General features: G+C 37.8%; 2 protein-coding genes across 2 annotated transcripts in view; one reads left to right on the forward strand and one right to left on the reverse strand.

Moving 5' to 3' along the window:
• Positions 1-3078, forward strand: part of LOC139721920 (uncharacterized) — a 52648-nt gene extending 49570 nt beyond the window's left edge. The window contains exons 36-38 of the mRNA XM_071633246.1: positions 552-606; positions 1096-1315; positions 2867-3078. Of these exons, the coding sequence (XP_071489347.1) occupies positions 552-606; positions 1096-1315; positions 2867-2989 (398 nt within the window). The 3' untranslated portion in view covers positions 2990-3078. The remainder of the gene's footprint in view (positions 1-551; positions 607-1095; positions 1316-2866) is intronic.
• Positions 3079-13521: 10443 nt separating this feature from the next.
• LOC139721941 (uncharacterized) overlaps positions 13522-19510 on the reverse strand; it is a 32791-nt gene continuing 26802 nt past the window's right edge. Inside the window, exons 9-15 of the mRNA XM_071633265.1 lie at positions 19070-19261; positions 17414-17593; positions 16737-16919; positions 15999-16176; positions 15630-15796; positions 14492-14647; positions 13522-13806 (exon numbers count right to left, since the gene is read on the reverse strand). Coding sequence (XP_071489366.1) covers positions 13522-13806; positions 14492-14647; positions 15630-15796; positions 15999-16176; positions 16737-16919; positions 17414-17593; positions 19070-19261 — 1341 coding nt within the window. The remainder of the gene's footprint in view (positions 13807-14491; positions 14648-15629; positions 15797-15998; positions 16177-16736; positions 16920-17413; positions 17594-19069; positions 19262-19510) is intronic.

The raw sequence follows: 19510 nt of genomic DNA on the forward strand, positions 1-19510 counted from the left end.
AAAAGCTTATAGTTATGAATTGATCAGTATGAAGAAACATGTAATTAACTCAGTGCCGGCATGAACTTGGTTGGATCTGTACAAAGGCTTTTGGGGGTTTACAATCTGATGAGGAATGGGTTGTCTCCGTATTTTGACAGTAGTTTGTAAGCACAAACCCTTGTCAGTCATAGAGAAGTCTGTGCCAAAACATCTTTTATATTCCCTCCACTGTAACTGCTCAATTGCGAGCAACTATAGTACAATGTACATGTCCTATGGAACAGTGCCAGTGGTGCATGTACAGTGTGTAGTCTTTTTGGCGCAGACTCCTTTATGACCGACAAGGGTTTGTGCCTACAAACTATTTTGACAGTGCCATCATACAGATGGGTTGTACATGTACATCCTGCGATACATGGTTCATCAATTTTTTCCTTCACTAGTACACATGTACATGGATCTACAACTTAGAGCATATGAGCATCTGTGTTTATTTTCCTTTTGTTGGGTTTGAAATGTGCAGAAGTGAAATAGACAAATAAAACTGATATTCTCTTTCTTGATGCCAGTAATGGAGGCCACCTTGCAAAATAGCCAGGATGAAAGGAGAGCTCTACTAGAGAGGTAAGTCAAAATCAAAACACAAAATCCTGTATCACAATAAATGACTTAACCTGTTCTTTGGACATCATTCATGGAATATGCATGGTGTGCTTTGATACCTAGAACTACAAGTTTAGAATATGCTTGTATTCATATCACAGTTTATATTGAAATCTATCATATAATATATCTTTTGGTATTGAAGATCTAATAGAGAATCTAATGTTGGAAAAATATTTGCAGATTTTTGCTCTGTTATATTTAGTTTTGTTATGGTATGTGATGAGGTATTTTTCATGAAATGTTTGGAATTTTTTAGTTGCATTACATATCTCATTTGTTATATTGACCTGTTGGTTTTACACTGTATAATATCAACAATGATCAATAATGAACAATACTTGCCATGTTGCATAAGTTCCAGAGGGCAATATTCAGAAAGAAATGTAACTTTAACCACCCCTACAAATCTCATGTCCCCTTCCCCCACTTATCTTCCTAAACCTCCAGGTGTCTAGCCAATGAGAAGGATGTTGAGAAGTTGCAGTCGACCAACGCCGAGCTACGCCGGAAGCTGGACAATGCCGTGGCTGCCATGCATGAGCTTGGCCGGGAGAACCAGTCGCTGCAGATCACCCAGACCAAGAACCAGAGCAGAAAGTGGACCGACGACAAGGAGGTCCTCAACTGCATGTCCTGCAACAAGGCCTTCTCTGTCACCAATCGCAAGGTAATCCCTGGGACTATCCTCTGACCCCTATCCCTAACTGGGCCCTTGGACCTCCTTACCCCCAAATAAACTGCTAAATAACCTGTGATATACAATATGAAATGATATACAAGGACAAATGTGACCTTGAGTCACAAAGCCAAGAAAAGTCTCCGATTAAATTTCTGTGTGTAATGATAAGGTCTAATTCTGAACAAGGAGATTCTCAGTTTTAAAATGACATGCATCTCATCAAGGTTGGATGTTCCTAACCCATTAGAACAAATGATGGAAAATCCATAGTCCTTTGGATAAAAGCAGCTTGGAAGTGGAGAGTCTTTGCCCACCCTTCATCGTGTGTTGAATAGATTGGAGATTTGATACTCTATGGTAACCACGGTGACAGAATTGTCAGAATGATGTGAAGCTTGACATGCTCGAAACATTTCTATTTTTGATGATTACTGTATGTTTGAATGTTCAAGCTACCCTGACTACCTTTAAGGTGTCTGTAGGGGTTTTGTCATCAGTTGTACATACTTATAGGCAGAAAATGAAGAAAAATAACTCTACTGGCTCACTACGACTGCATTAACCAGTGCAGTTGTTTCCAATATTTTTCCCATATTTTTTTTTTTTTTGGGGGGGGGGGGAGGGGGGTTGGGTAACGTTTACATTGGTAAGAGAAAAAACTGGGTCTACAAAAACTGCTAAAAGCATGTCCCATACTTAATTTTATGCTTCCAAACTTCAAAGATATGAAATAGATGAAGGGCCACATTTTTTCAGAACACACTAAAGCAGGAAATGTTGATAATGACACATGAAACAGATGTTTCAATTTTGGTAGTGATCCAGGAATTTTTATGAATTTTTGAAGGATTTTCTTTTGTCTTTTGGCAAATAGGGTCAGTGAACTTTGGAGTTCAAGATGCGCGCATTTGAAGTTTGCATATGCGCACTAAAGAGCGAGCTCTGCATGGTGCGCCGCGCGCGGCATAGCAAGAAGCTGATGAGGTAAACACAACGCTTCTTTATCATTGGGAAATTGAGTGATTTTCAGCATACATGTGTGGGTACAAATGAGCTGCTTGGCAGAGGTCTGCACTCTCTGAGTGCTTTTCTAGTTTCTCATTCCATCCCCGCAGTACTTGATTATGCATGAAAATACATGCATAATTATATCACTGGTCCCAATTCACAAAATATTATACTTACGTAGTACATCGTGTCAAAAGTATGAGTGTTCTTTATTCACTATGTGCTGTGTTTTAAACGTGCAGTTTGAAGATGATGAAATATTTTCTGATGACAAGTTGACATGGTATTTGTTTTAGTTATGTCATTCATGTCTTGGCACCCTAGTGGCACAAACTTCTGACACAACAATAAAATGCAATTCGGCAATATGGCACATTAACGTTAATGACTATAGTAGTGATGTTAACCGAGATCTACTTGAAGAGATAATCCTCTTGTATTCTTCTACAAGTTTTCTTCAGTTATACTGTGCGTGTTTTCACCCCATTAATTTCATCCTTTCCCTCGTATCTCTACAATCCACCTTCACAGCATCACTGCAGAAACTGTGGCGACATCTTCTGCAACGACTGCTCCTCAAAGCAGGCCACAGTGGCCTCCTCCAAGAAGCCAGTGAGAGTGTGCGACACATGCTACGTGGAGCTGAACAGGTAGCCTGCCCACGGCCGTTGTTTAACCCTTAGTGTGCTCTTTGGATTGGCACATATGCTGGAGTGCTTTCTTTGCCAATTGAAACAGATGTCTGGAAGCTAGATGTCAAGAGAACAAAGATCCCAATTACCCTAATCCCATTGAGGCGTCATGGCCTTCCTGTTGGCCTGAGGCACATTGCTGCGCATGAGTGAGCTTTGCTGATTTTACAATGAGGTCAAGTTTGGAGGATTACTGATTGCTGATGAAAGAGCTTGGCAAGTTTACACGTTTCTTCCACAATTCTTCAAGAGCCTTCAATGCCCCCAAACAAGATTCTTTTTGCAGGTAGACAGAGAACAGACAGGTTTGTAATCCATATGTGTGAAAGCAGTAAAGAGGTACTTGTATCCCCTTTCCACGGTCAACTGCATGTGCCATCAAACAATGCAAAATATTGATTGGAATGTATTACAAGGTATGAACAGAGCATGTGCTGATGAGCTCACGATTGCTTTAGGTATACACTGTAAGGGCACCTGAATAGGGTAAGCGAAAGTCAAAATCGGGTGAGCTCAGCCTTGAAAGCTATGTTTGTCTTCATACAAGTTTTATAGCAAAAGAAATGCACTACTTTGTTGGAAAAAGATAAATTATTCAAAAATTCACATAGCTATGATACAGAAAGAGAACAGATATTGATTGAAGAAACTCTAATCTTTCGATCAAAGTCATTTTTCTCATCAACATAACAAAAATGAATATGAAAATAAGGCCATAAATGCAGACACCTTCGTCTACATTTTGGGAAACTGGTATGCCAGGTTCCCGTTTATCAGTTGACACGATGGGAAACTGGTATACCACATTCCCGTAAGGAACAGGTTAAGCAATTAGTGCCTGCAGACGGGTCTAGGGCAATTACCCCCTGGGCAATTACCCCGGACCCTTCCCCTGGCCCTAATCCTAATCCTAATCCTGAACCTAATCCTAACCCTTACACAAACTCCTAACACTAAACCTAACCATAACCCTAATCTTAACTCTAACCTTACCACTAACCAGTATTTAGCCAGGGGGGGGGGGGGGGGGGGGGGGGGGGGGGGGGTAATTGCCCTCTGGGGGTTATTGCCCGGATACGATTTAAAAGGGTTACCTTCTTTCTAGTCACCACTACACAGTTATACATGTAGCCTTCGAAGCCAGATTCCGGCATAGTGAGTCTTTCCAGATAGAGCACCCTCGTGTGATGTAGTCACAAGTCCATGCTTCCTTATCCAAGTTTATCCATGACAGCCCAAAAAGCTTGGTTCCGATTTGTCCAACTTGAACAGCTCAGCAACAGCCAATATTGCCAAACACACAGATTTCATATAGAACCACAATTTCAAGATTAGAAGTGCGAGAAATGGCTGTTTCAGTCCATCCGTGAATTGCTTTACAGCATTAAGATTTCTAATTTTTTTATTATACTAGATGCATGCTTCGTCTTTCTTTCTTTCTTTATGTCATATTATGTCATAGTTGTAAGTTGATGTTTTGCCACTGGTGGCAAAGGATTGTATTGTCTGAAGTCTAGAGGGAAAGGTCAATTTTTTCTCATTCAACTCTCATGTAGCCATAGTCTGAATCACCCTCATATCAAAAAGACAATACTTCTTCTGTAAGTTGGCTGCAGTATAAGAACCACCTTCGCGTCAAACAAGGAATACTTCCCAGGCATACTGGGTGTAGTATAAATCACCTTTGTGACAAAAAGATAATGAGTCCTAGGTAAACTGGCTGGAGTGGACAACTACTGTAAAAGTTGAAATTTTCGGGGTGTAGAAATTTTTACACATTTCACGCGACCAGAAACTGGCGTGAATGTAAGGCCATGTGAATATTTTTGCTTGATACTATATGTACCACTATGTAATGTTTTAATTCCATGGAATTAAAAACATGCAAAATTCATCTTAACTGGCAGAGGCGTGAAAAATTACTCGTGCGGAAATATCCACTTTTACAGTACCCTACAAAGTATAAGCAAGTGTAAGCAATGTAACAAGAGAATTCAGCTCTTTAAAATTGTTAAAGAGCAATTACTTTGTTATCATGTGATGGACAGTTAAAGCTTGAAAGAATATCATACAAATGTGAGGCAGAGGTTTAACTGTAGTTTTGTACACAAGCAAGAATGCCTTTTAACACCTTTTAACTCTCTCTCTCTCTCTCTTTAGTACCTTTCAATGTCCCAGTTTTAGAAAACCGTGTGGCCAGTTATGTTGTGTACGTTCCCAGTCACTTCTGCAGAATGCATCGTGTTATTGAAAATTACTTTATCAGCAATATTCACCTTGCTTCTAGGATAAAGGGAATACAGAAGTGCCACAAGCAATTATAAATTTCACATGATGTAACTGTCTTTCATAAGAATGATGCATGTTATATATATTTTTCAGTCCAAGAAATGCGTTCAAATTCGTGAAATTCTTCCGTCGAGATGTTTTCATTCAACTGATGACAAATTGCCCTACATTTTTTTATCATGGCTACTAAAACACTGATCAATTCAGTGCTTATTGACATCGATGTAGGTCAATTTGTCAATCAGTTGCAAAAAGTGTGTTTTCTCAAGGAAAGTTCTTTGAATCATTCTATTTTCAATATTTTGCCAGCATTTGTTTGTGCAGCCGGAAGATTATGTTTCCAAAAGTGTGTAAATCCAGATATTAGCAATGGCCTGTTGGTTCAGAGTCCTGATTGTTTTGAGTACTTAATGTGTAACGTGTCCCAAACTATGTATGCTTAAATTTTAATATCTTTGCAATTAATTGCCCACCATTATGCAATGAAGATGTGCTTATCAATGCTAATACAGCAGTTGAGAAATGCTTGCAGGGAATCAATGCATTTTGCCAGCCTTGACATTTGGGAGGCGAATAAAGTTGCTCTTTCTATCTGTATGTACTTTACTTGATTTTCATGTGATGTCCAAGATGAGCATAGTAGGATTAATCTGGTTTGCTGTGATAAAGAGGAAATAACTTTTTGTCTGGTAATGAGAATCATTCATTACCACTGATCCTGTGAAATGGTCAGAGCAGCATCCATTGATTGACCAGCGTGATCTTATCTGATTAAAACAGTGTTTAATCCTTTCTGTACCAGCTAGTCAAATTTCACATACAAACCTATGGACAGATAATTAATGTAGCACGCAGAGGGTTAGCGAATATTTTCCTATTGACTCATGCAGGTTCCGTAAAACTTTTGCTATCAACAGACCAGTTTGTTGATGTATTCAAATCTGTGCATAATATGATCTGTAGGTAGGCATTTAAATAGTATACTCTATGCCATATCAGTAGATAGCATTCAAATTTTGTGCATAGTTTCCAGATTGGGGAAAACAACCAAATCCCTGTTCCATACAAAGAATTAAGAGATGCAAGGGAATTAGGGCATGAATAGCTCATTACAGGCTATTTACAAAAGAAACATCCCTAAATTCAACTACAGTGGTACTAACAGTGGTGTGTTGTGAGGACATCACATGCAGACATCGAAATGCTGCTATTAATCACCCTGAATATTTACCGCTTTATGTGTTTTATCATGCCACATGAATTTGCCTTCTGATTATTACCCTTTGGTATGTGAGAAGTGGCAAATTTCACTCAACCTGGCATGGGTCAAGACAAATCAGAATCCCTCTTACGTTGATATTTAGTACACCTTCAAATCAGATGAAATCAGCCTATTTCTATATTCATTTGAATATGAGAAAACAGTGGTAAAACGGAATGCCGTCAACGAATGTTTTTGATATTTTCTGAGATATTTAAAACTACAAGAATAAACAGTAAATCCAAAACAAATAATTTATTAGAAATGGTAAGAAAAGACAAGAATAGTTAAATTATTTCATATGAGAGCATTTGACCAGGACTATTTCACAATCTAAAGGGTTAATTTTGGAGATATCACTGCCCTTAACTAGAATGTCATATGACTTTGTTTTGTTTATTCTTTTGTTTTTATGAATATACATGTATCCATTTTTGTCCAAATATGTGTACTTAGGTTTATTATGTATAATCTGGCAGAATATGTATCTGTATATATGCAGAAATGTGTTTCCGTGTCTCACAGAACATTTGAGCAATCTTGTAACAATAGAAGAATATTAGAACTCAACAGTAAACTTGGACCATTAGGTTTGACTTTCAGAGGATAAAACCACCCTGTATTTTGCAAAGCCCATGATATATTATCTTTTCACTGAGCTTAGATAGGTTTATGTACTTCTTTTTACTTTAAGTGCAGTGAAATATCGTGAAAGAGTATCAGAACTCAGTATTTTCTCAATTCAATCAACTATTCTTGTGTTCCTGCCTGATATGCTATGTCAGGTAATTAGCTTGACAAGAAATTTCATAAGTCGTTTTACAATCTAACTTCGGTGTTGGTTTGAAATAAGTGTGCATTAATTTCATTTTCAATAAATGCTTTACTTTCATGTACATGTATACTTGATATATTCTCTGTACTTTTAAGACATAAATGTATATGTAACATTCCACACAAATTGATAGAATATGGTTTCCATGTATTATTTTCTTCCTATTTCATAGGTGCTACATATTAATTTTCATATATGGGCCTTTCTGTTTCACGGTGTTGACAGTAAATGAATCATTGTGAGTGAAGGTTTAGCGAGCACACATGGTAGCTGTCATTCAGCACAGAGACCACATTTATATGACTTTCCTTATTTGATTTAAAGCTATGACATGATTAGCATAAAGGAGTATACTGGAAGACTGTGTACTTTGTTGGAAATTTAGAAACAAGCGTAGTATTTGATTGATAGGATAGTGGTCATTTTTCTTATCCTTCATAGGGAAGCTTAACTAGCCAACTTCAAGAAGAGAGAGCCTCCAAGTAAGCCTTCACTGAAATATTGTTGAAATGTTAACACTCACTGCGCAACATGCATGTCACAATGTGAAATTGAAGAGATATGCAGTCTTTGTTTTTTACTGTATGCCTCTGACTATTTTATTCATTATGTTGATAGAAATATCTGTCTCAGAAAGATTTCAAAAATGTTTGTCAAAGGAAAAATTTGCAGATAGATACTCTTATCATAGGACAGAATATTTGTCTTTTGTTCATTCTGAAAGCATAAATTCTGATATCACCTTACTTTACGATGAGAATTTTTCAATTAAAAAAAAAATTAAGAATGAATACAAAGTGAACATCCATTGTGATACTTTGTCAACATTTCACCAATTATGAAATTTTACACACTGGAATGTTATGAAAAATTCAGTCAATTTTTATGTAAAGAAAGCATTTGTCCTGAATTTCTTCTTTTTTGTGGGAGGTCATAGTTTGAAGACAAATTGGTGCTTTACAGAATGGATCCTCTGGTTTGAAAATTCAAATTCAGGTTCCCTGGTATTTGATATGTCAAAGAGAAAGAAATATAAGAAATTGGTTAAAGATTATTATCACTCTGAATCAGTGATTATGACTACAGTCTGTGAAGGACACAGCAAAGTTCTTCATTGCATACACCTTGCTGAGTAAACCAGACTAACAGTGCAGTTCGTGTTGTTCAATGTGCTTCCATGGAAAAGAACAGGGTTTGGCACCAGAAGGTGGTTTTTCTGCCTTTATATATTTTCCATTTGAGATGTTGAGCTAATGTGTGATAAAAGTGAAGTTTTGTTTTCAATTTGCCTGGCAAGATTCCAGCGTAGTCAAATCCATGTGCAGTCAAACCTGTCTATAGCGGCCACCCAATTGAGACGAAAAGAAAAGTGGCAGTTATAGACGGGTGCGTGCTATAGACAGGGTTGTTAACATGGCTTTTCTCTGGGGGAAATTGTTTCTAGTGGCCGTATACAGCAGGTGGCCACTGTAGACAGGTGGCCTCTAAGACAGGTTTGACTGTATATTATAATCAAGATTCTATCCCATGTTAGGGACAAATGCTTGCATGTTTCCATGGAAACCAAACTGAGCGTCTCTATTCCGAAATACTGCCAACAGCCCAGACCTCCCTCATGCTTGCCCAAGATTGCAAGAAACAAATGGTAATATCTGAAAAGGAGATGTCTATAGGTGCCAGCAGTACCCTCATACCCACCTATTCCCTCTTATATTTTACAGTCCAGTTTTTCATTGATAAGAAGTGGTATGTACATATCTTTTGAAAGAATTGTGTTTCATGAGCAAGATTTGAAATGAATATTGCAATATTAATTTTCTGATGTGGCACTTCATGTCTCTCTCCGCTTTTCATAATTCATACATAGCCTTGGAATATATTTTCTCTGATAGATTAGTCAGCAATTTGTTAGATTTGAGAAAGAAGAAAAATTTGTTGAAAGAAACTGTATATATTTTAAAGACATCTAATAAAAGAATATAAACCTTGCCAAGAATAAATTGAATGTGTCATGCCATATTTTCATTTACTATGCAGTTGCTTCACCGTCTACATATTTTCTTTTCTCCCACACTTTGTATCTTGTCAACCTTGGAATGTAGGTCTCAAGTCTGGGGTGCTCGGGTCATCATCTCCCCCCCCCCCCTTTCTCTCTCTCTCTCTCTCTCTTTCTCTCTCTCTCTCTCTCTCTCTCTTTGTATGTATATGAAACATATAGATGTATGTGTGTGTATATATGTGCGTGCGTGTGTGTGTGTTATGTGTATACGTTCAAGATGAATTTTTTGTCATGTGAAATTGTAGAAATCAAAATTATTGAAAAACCAAAAAAAGTGTGTGCATATGAATATATAGACAATATATATACATATATGAATATATAGATAATATGTACATATATGAATATATATATATCCACACTGTATATATATATATATATATATATATATATATATATATATATGTTCTTATATACAACCTAACAATAATTTATTACATGACAGTATTTACTGCGTATGTAGATACATATTGTATGTATTACGTGTATGTATGCATATTATATAGGCATAATAGCTATCATACAGTGATTGTGGTACAAAGATTAACTTTGATATCAATATACACGGATTCGTGTCCACTGGTAAGAGAGGAACTGTTTTTGTTTTATTTTGTTTTTCATGTTTCCTTTTGAGTCATTAGAGGTAACCACTCAGAGACACTCAGAAACATCAAAAGCTAACAACCATAACACACTGCTAAATAGTTCAAACGACACTGCTGTACTGTGAAGGATTTTTTTATTGGAGTCATAGAATTATGTTAGAAAATAATCTCGTTTACGTGAAGGGAAATGACGTCTAACTCAATACTTTTCCTTGTTTTACACCCCAAAAAATAGTAAAAAGAAAGAAATAGAGAAATTGATGTCCGAGACAAACTTCATATTCAAAATATCTGACGATGTAGTGTTTTTGAATAGGTAAATAGGGTGTAGTTAGAAGTTTATCTTATATTAGGTCTGTTGTTTAGAGAGGAATAAGAATTGGTGTTGTAAGGTGCGAAGAAATTTATTTTGATGCGATTGGTACTCACGTACCTACACTCTGTTAAGAATGCAACTTTGGCATAACTTTTTTGTTAATGCATATACATGCACTATTTGGAGAATGGGCTACTGAGTACTTTATATCAACTGCCTGCCACTGCAAAATATCAATATCATTCTCATCAGAACAATAATTATCATTCAACGTCGACACCCTAATCCTTTCAACCCCGGGCCTGTTCTTCCTTCTTTAACTCTCGACCAAATTAGCATTGGAGAGTGAAACACACACATAAATCCTTTGTTTTGTTTTACACCATGTTCTACATGTGTCTTGCAATTCGGCTTGAAGTCACTTGTGTACTTCAGATTGATTACATTATGAACTACTCATAACCAACAAAAAAAAAAGAAAATAATAAAAATATTAATAAAAAAAAGAAAATCTCAGAAGTGTCGGGAATATTTGATATGTTGAGGTTTGCGGAAGAATGTCACTCGTCCAAGGAATTTAGTCTTCTGCGTGCCTTGAGTGCCTACTGGCATAGAAAAACCTTACAGTCTTGTACACGCTTTCAAGTCCCTGACACGGAAAGGGTTTATCCCCAAACGGACATTTTACAATAGAATAATATCTTAACAGAAACAGATATAAAAAATAATGAAATTGAATCTAACCAGTTTATCGATAGTCACTACATTTGAATACACACCAAACTTGCCAGAATAAACAAAAAATATAGGCATTCCGTGAGTATAAGATGTAGTATTATCTTGGCCACGTTCAACATGAACAGTGGCTAGGTGTTCCATTTCTTACGAGACACGAAATTTCACTCAAGTTTCACCTAATTTACCTCCCCCCCCCCCCCCGGAAAAAAAAGCAAAACAAAATCCCACATCTTTTCATCATAATAAAATTATTGTCAGAGACACGAACTTTATGTCCTCTCTTCCCTGTGAAAGTAATTTCTTACCGCAAATATACGAGAAAGGAAAATGACTACTATAAATTTCGGCAGTGGTGTAAAGAAATATACACGATACATGAATTCGCAAAACCACGAGACCTCAGTCATGTGACCAAGACATCCTCTTGATTTGCCTACAGGGTGCCGTGCATTGTACCCAACTGACATTGCATGGTATTCCACAGTCCCAATCATAATTTGTCCCATTTCCCTCAAATTGTAACCGGCCTGTTGCACTTATTTGGCTATTTTCATTCAATGCAGTTTTGCCTTTCGGACAAACGCTGATTTAACACTATATTTTTGCTGTTCATGAATATAACTAAGAAAAGTGCAACTAAATAAGATGACGCAATATCATCATTTATCATAAAGACCAAGGTTAATGCAACATTAATTTCATCTCGTAATCACTGTCTAGTGATAAAGCGTCGCATATTAAAAACATCATTGAAAAGTTCCTTTCATTGCCGACAATGAAAAGGTTTACTCAAGTTTCATTTAAGATAGCATTCTATTGACGTTGATAAAATATAAATGAATCCTTATGTACAATATTTACATTTTAATGCGCGGTGTATGTATACAAAGCTTTTTAGCTTTGAAACAAACACACAAAGGAAACAGTTTTATTGTAAAAGAAACTATTTCGGTGATTACAAACTTCATGGGAAATGGACGATGATAATTCGCCGATGCTGATAAACGCAATTGTATTGCCAACCACATGACGCTATAATTTCATTATTACTCAACTGTTCAAATTAAGAAGGTACGAGCGCAAACAGTTACACAAACAAACGCACACACACAAACACCCACAAACACACACGCACGTAACTATGAATCGCCCATTTTTTTATTCCCCTATACATTGTACAAACACGAAAGCGCAGAAAAAATACTCTTACAAAATTCATCCACATCTTTGTAGATTTTGTGGTATATTTTTGAGACATCAAGGGATAGATGTTACCTTATATTTTCTCACATCTGAATCATCCAAATTTCCCTTTAAATTTACAAATACTACCGAAAGTTACAGATAATTTTGACAGTTATATTATTGCTTTCACTTTTAAACGATTGTTATACCGCGTTCATCTGCACTAAAGCCATTACGACCCAAAGGGATGCACAGTAAGAAATAGATACATTCTTACGAAAACGTTGTTTTGGTCTGTTCTCAGCAAACGCTGCAGTGACACTCTTTGTTTCATCATAAAACATGACTTGATAATATAATTATCATTTAAATGAAGCCACTAGCAGTCCAACAACTATGAAAAATGTATCTACTGGTAAATAAAGAAGTCCCATAGTGGTACAATATTGTAATGTCTGTCTGCATGTATACATCTATGTGTATGTATATCAGTGTACATGTACACAGAGTTTGGTCGCAAAACGACTTAACTCCATTCATGTCAATTTTAGATCTCGGCTTGCGATGAAATCTGCATGCTGAAAAAACAACAAAATGTATTCATAAGAACATACGGAATAGTTTTGTCACCATAAGAATATTACTCGTTATGCGTCAAGCGACGTATCATTAATAGGAAACGTTTTATTTTGTAGACCCTACTATCTGATGATGGACTTTTAAAAAAATGTTTAAGATTGGCGCCTGACCCATTATGTAGACAAACTCTTTATAGCAGGCCCTATATGTACACATACAATCATATAGACATGTACTAGTATAATCATGCACGTTCATGGATGCATACATGACAACCAAACATAGGGCCTACATAACTATAATACGTACATACCTTTATGATTATATACAACCAGTATGTGTCATTCAAGTGATCGGACATGCATGTTACTATTGCAAAATACATTTTCAAACAGACTTTTATATGTCATAATAGTCGTATCTTGAATTGAAACGCATTTCCTTTGATTTACTTCACAATCAAGAAGGACACTACAACGTTTCTTGCTATTTTGCTTTCGAAAGAACCGTGGTTTGTATCCTTGACGTAATCATATATACAAGGGCTAGATCTGCAGTAGGCTCGTTTGCAGTGTTGTGTAGTCTATATGCCTCTAGCCATGACATTCCATTTGACACTAGGCCATGCTAAATTACAGTGCACATTTTGCTCTTGACTGGGCTTCGAATCCTTGTCCTGCTCTTCTTAGGGTTCGTGACATCTTCAACCGCCTTCACTGCTGCGATGACTGCCTTAGCCGCAGCCTCCGGGTCCCCGCTCTGTGCGGCCCGGGCTGCCTGAGCGGAAGCCCTCGCGGCGGCATGGCGGGCATCGGACTTGTTGCCCGCATGTCCATTGGTGGTCACCTCGCTCTGTGCGATGTACCGAGCCATTGCTTCGGCTAGCACCACTGCTACGAAAGCCTTGGCAACCTGGACAAGAGTCAGATAGATGATAACGATTTATGACATATTTACAAATCTCTCGTGAAACAAACAAGTAAACTATATCTGATAATCACACACACACAAACAAGTTAATTATGGTTCATCTCACGACACTGTTCATGAGTAGGCCTACATACTTAATTAATTTAGCCAAGAATGTGAATTTATGGATCCAGTGTAGCCACCCATTATGAAAAGGCCTAACGCCGTGACCTTCACCAAACATATCAAGCGTCTAAAAAAATGGATACTAAGTACATTGAGCTGGGAGCCACTTCCCTTAACGTACCTGTCAATTTTCAATGACCTGTCTCTATTCAAACATACATCAATCCCTAACACAAGCTTGGAGGTTTAATTGGTACCAGAGAATAATATTCAATTGAATTGATCCAAGACAAGTTCCAACGAGTCGCATACTCACGATGGAGTTGAAAGAAATTTGATTTTATACTCATCAAAATCAATTGAGTAAAATCATAAAGGCATTGTGCATTCGGCTCTAAAGTAAACGCACGTTTTACTGAGAAACAAAAAAAATCAAATGCAAGGTAATAATTAATATTTGTAACTTAGAGTGGGGTGTTTTATTTTAGAAATTCACCGGAAATCACATTACACTCGCAATTTTCATCGCATATTTTCCAACTGCCCCGGAAGTGATTCGTACCTTTTTGGCCTCTTTGAGTTCATCCTCGCTGCTGATTTTCGTCGTCGTTTCTTCCGTGAGATCCCATTTGATTTCCACTGCCTTCTTCTTGGCTACTTTCTTGTCCTTCGCCATTGGCGACGATTTGTATGTCTCGGCTTCTACGCCTCCGCCAGCCTTTAACAATACAATATCGAGTCGATAATAATCAATTATTGATTGATTGATTGATTGATTGATTGATTGATTGATTGATTGATTGATTGATTGATTGATTGATTGATTGAGTTTATTGATTGATTGACAGGTTTTTATTCAAAAAATCTGAGTGGGCGACTAAATGTCGAATTACACAGACATACACAAACTATACATTAATATAAACAGGATAATATCATAACCATAATAGATACAATCTTTTATCATAAAATAACCATAATAGATACAATTTTTTATCAAAGATATTAGATGTGTGGGTGTGTACGTGCGATTGAAAAACAATTCAGTGAGTTATTACACAACATTCCTGGTTACATCCAGTAGTTTCCGCCAAGAATTTTGGTTATGCAAAGTAGACTTATGTATACCGTCGATTCCACCACTCTCTTGACTGTTTTAGTGAGTGCATAGTTTATGTTCGGTCTTTTTTCTTTTATTTTGCTGAGTTTTTTGATCAGTTCTGCTCTATATACATGTGTCTTATCAGATTATGGAAATATATGCAATAAAATGAAGTATAATATTCGTCAACATGTTCATATCAGCGTTAGATGACTGCTTTTCCTATATGGGACGGAAGATATGGGGTTGGTAAATAACGCTTTGCTCTGCACTTTACCAAACATTCCACAACAGTCACAATGTATCTGAAACGTCAAATTGTCAATTGAAAAGTCCGTAATTTGGGGGTGAGTGCAAGATTTCTCAATTTATGCAGTTACAACACACAAAATAGCAATTCACAGGATATGTCCTCGACTTAATTCGATTTGAACACTGCTTTTTTTTTGCCAGCACAGACGAACATCCTGCAAGATTCATATTTTGAAAGGATAGTGATAGTCTTCATGTCTTTCAAATCTTGAAATTCACATTGATTCGGGAGACACTTATACTGGATGAAAGAGTAATAAAACAAATCCCATCAACTATAACTCACCTTTTCTGGCGTCGAGTTCGAGCTCTCAGCGACTTCGTCCGACAGCCTGGTTGCGTCGGGCAACGTAGAGGGCGTTTCGGATACTGGACTCGGACATGCATCGTTGTCGCTACTCGTCGATTGCGCCATCGATTCTAGCCAATCATTCACCGATTGCGACGGGTCCCCTACAATGTGAGGAGCACGAAATCAATTTGCCATTTTGTATTTGAACAGTGTGGTGTCATTCTAAACATTTTACAGTAAGTCTTCTCTAGTAAGTACCTTCTTGATTAGGTGTAAAAAATGGGCATAATGGTTATTATGATTATAATTACTAATACACGAAATGCAAACATCCACTTGAACGGAACTTGCGAATGTTCTTACCAATTGTAGGGAACATGAGCCCCAGGTTAATGTCGTAGCTAGCCCCGTTCTGGGCCAGATTGATGGACGTGTGTCCCGCGTGCAGCGTGTGCAGACACAGCTGTAACGGGATTTCTGGCGCCAAGTCAATCTCCGAGCTGCTGCAAGTGTAGAACGTGCTGAACGGTGTTATGGTGACCTGGGAGAGAAAAGATAACCGGTAAAATGTGTAGAGACAATATTCAATTACACCTAAATACAAAGAGGTTTATAATACACATCTCATCTCTCTCCCTCCCTTCTCTTCTTATCTGTTTTTCTTTGTCTGTGTAAACGACCTTCTTTGGTACAAGGAGCATCTCGGTACACTTACTGCATCCCATAATGGTGGTCTGGGATTAGTGACAAGAAGTAGCTAATTGAGGTGTGAATTTTCTTAAATTTGTATCCCTCCACAAATGAAATTTGTAAGATCACAACTGCTGATCTGTAATTTAACAAACATGTCGGGGGAAAAAAGGAACCACAGGACTCGAACCTGTCACCTACTGCTTTCCGGGCAGCGACACTACCACCAGGCTATCCCTGGTTGTCGGCAGTTACACGATGAACTTGGAACAAATACCCAAGCTACGAAATTTCCACATTGTTATGTGAGTAGTCCAAGGCTGACAAGGCAGGTAGTTAAATATGATAATATGTTATTTGACTATCATTTTCCTCGTGAATAGGGCAACCATCAGCATACCATTATCTTACCATTCTGTAGAAGCCAGGCCATTCCTGAAGAAACTGCTCAGTGATGAGGAGGACCCTAGCAATGGCTCCCCAGATGATCTCCGTCGCTCGGTGCTCCCCTTCCTCGTCCGACGTCACTCGGCCAACCACGTCCAGACAGGGACAGAACTCGGTGACCTCGGGCTCGTTGACGTTCACGAGAGCCTGTGCGGTGATGACCGAAGTGAAATTTTCGGAATGTAACGTTATAGCGATCTTCAAGATCATTGCGCGAAAAAAAGCAGCTAATACTACTCAAAGTACCGAGAAGTGTCAAATGGTGTCACTGAAAGTCACCGCAAATGATTTAGAATTTGCCGCTTTCGCATTAGGCTTGTACAGTAATATTGTAAACAAAAACGTAAACCACTAATTATATAAATCATAAGGGCCATCAAAATCAACATTTTTCCGTCCACAAGCCTCCATTACAGTTTACCCGACGTACAGCATCTATCAAATACGGCAGAGGGGGGAGGAGAATGTGTAAGCAAATTATACGTGACTTTTAGATTATCACTATGCTGTGCAGCCATAAACGTTCCTGAATTCTAATATCGACAAGTTTGATATCATGAATACCAGAATTCGAAATATACACTGTAGTTATTGCAGTCAACGTGAGGTGAATTCTCCCTTTAAACCTCTTTCCGACCCACCTGTCCTAACTTGAGAAGGAGGCCCGATCGCCACTGGTGTTGGTAGGAAGTCTGGCGGACTCTTGAGCGGCAAAACGCCAGAAGCTGAGCCACCAGTCCCGGCGGTGTGCCCAACTGAAATCTGTACCTCCAACCGAGCTGCACATCACCCCGGAACGGCTTTGGCGTCCAATTTAGTGTCTGCCAGAAAGACGTAGAATTATACCGAGTAAGAACAACTAAGAAAAGGGGGTAAGTGAACGAAGCAAGATTAAGGTAAGCAGGCTAGCGTTGGTAATTAGGAAACGTGTCTCTATGAGAGGTGCTGTAAGAAGATCAAAATCTAAGTCATGGCTGTACTAGATTGATATTTCCCTTGGAAAAAAACCCACTAAAACACTGATTTCACTATGTGGTTCTACACGTCACGGGTAGGTTCGTGATTGAACTTCAGCCTCACCACCAATATCACCAGGAATTAAACCAGTTTATTGTTTTAATTTGCAACGTAGTCCCCTCTTTGATCGATTCTTGTTTGGTGAATGATTTTGTAAAAGAAGCTCCCAAAAAGCCCTTGGAAATTTAGGAAGTCATTGCATTGCAGAAACTACACCCTACTACTTCTCCAATGAAAGTGAAAAAACTGTACAAGCCATCAGAAGAGTACTAGTACTTAAGATCAAGTATCTCCAGTGTCTGCAGTAGTCTTGGCTCAGAAGCGCTCATCGTGTGGAAAGACAGCCTATGGGTAAAGTGGCACTGTAATCCCATCTAGATGCATTGGATGGTCTGTCATCGTTGTTACTACCACTACGGCGACAATGTCATGTTATTAATTTGTAATCAACATTCACCCGTCATCACTTATCATTCCACACAACAGTTTTCGTTTCACATCTAAGCGCATTATTGGATATGTAGGTAGTTTAGTGAAGGTTCAGTGTAGTTTATAGCATGAGATGACGGAGATGTTGTTAATCGGATAAAGGCGAGAAAAGTTTTGAATTTAAAGATAATGATAATGATGATGATGATGATGATGACGATGACGACGATAATGATGATGATAATGATGATGATAGTAACTGATAATGATGATGATATCTGATAATGATGACGACGATGATGACGATGATGATGGCGACGACGATACGCTTAACAAGCTCGCTTTTAAGTAGGTTCCGTCATATTTCTTTAGCGTTATACATAGAACCAAACGTACGATGATTGACCACTATATGTTTTATATTCTTACATTAATTTACTGTACATCCAAGCCGGATATTATGATTCACTATGTTTTTTATTATATTTGCTGTACATTCCTTCATTGAGAAGTATGAAAATAAACTGAAATTGAAAAAATTGATAATGATGATGATAATCACAATGATGACGATGCCACGCTCATAACTTTATTTCATTATTTTTTACTTCAGTCTCATTAAAATGCATCGTTTGTAACTTTACATTATTATCATTTACTCTGTTCATTCCACATTGTTTTGTTTACATGATTTCTGTCACTAAAGAAAGTGAGATGTACATTTACATTATGTTACTGTCGAAAACGGAAATAAAGTTGATTTGAATGTTAAAACCGAACTGACAGTTTTTACTTCCAGCCCATGGTAACTCAAATCGAGGCCACGACGGGATTGTATGGCAGAAGCTTACCGGGCCATTTTGAGGCACAAGACCTAGTAGAGGCAGTTGGTAGACGATCTGGGTAGATAGGGATTTGTAGCTAGGTAACTCCAGGCACCCAAACTCCTCTTCGGTAGAGTTCTTACTCTCTTTCAGGAGAATGCCAAGTTTGGTGAGCAGTTCGGTGAGGTGAATGGTTTGAGATTCGTCTAGTTGTAGGGACTGTAGAGATGAAACAAAAATATATATTCACTCATTCATTCATTAATCCATTGATTGCTTTCATTCATTCATTCATTCATTCATTCATTCATTTATTCATTCATCCATCCATCCATCCATTCACTCATTCTATTCACAGCATTGACATAAGCCAGGACTGTTTACAAAAACAAACAAGTACAAGTTTATGCATAGATCATCGATAAGTAGCAAGAAGTGCCCCTTCTTGTAAACGCATTTCCCACGTAT

Source organism: Diadema antillarum, unplaced genomic scaffold, assembly GCF_040938485.1.
Source record: "Diadema antillarum isolate AM-2024a unplaced genomic scaffold, OU_Dant_1.0 scf00000152, whole genome shotgun sequence".
NCBI classification, from domain to species: Eukaryota; Metazoa; Echinodermata; class Echinoidea; order Diadematoida; family Diadematidae; genus Diadema; species Diadema antillarum.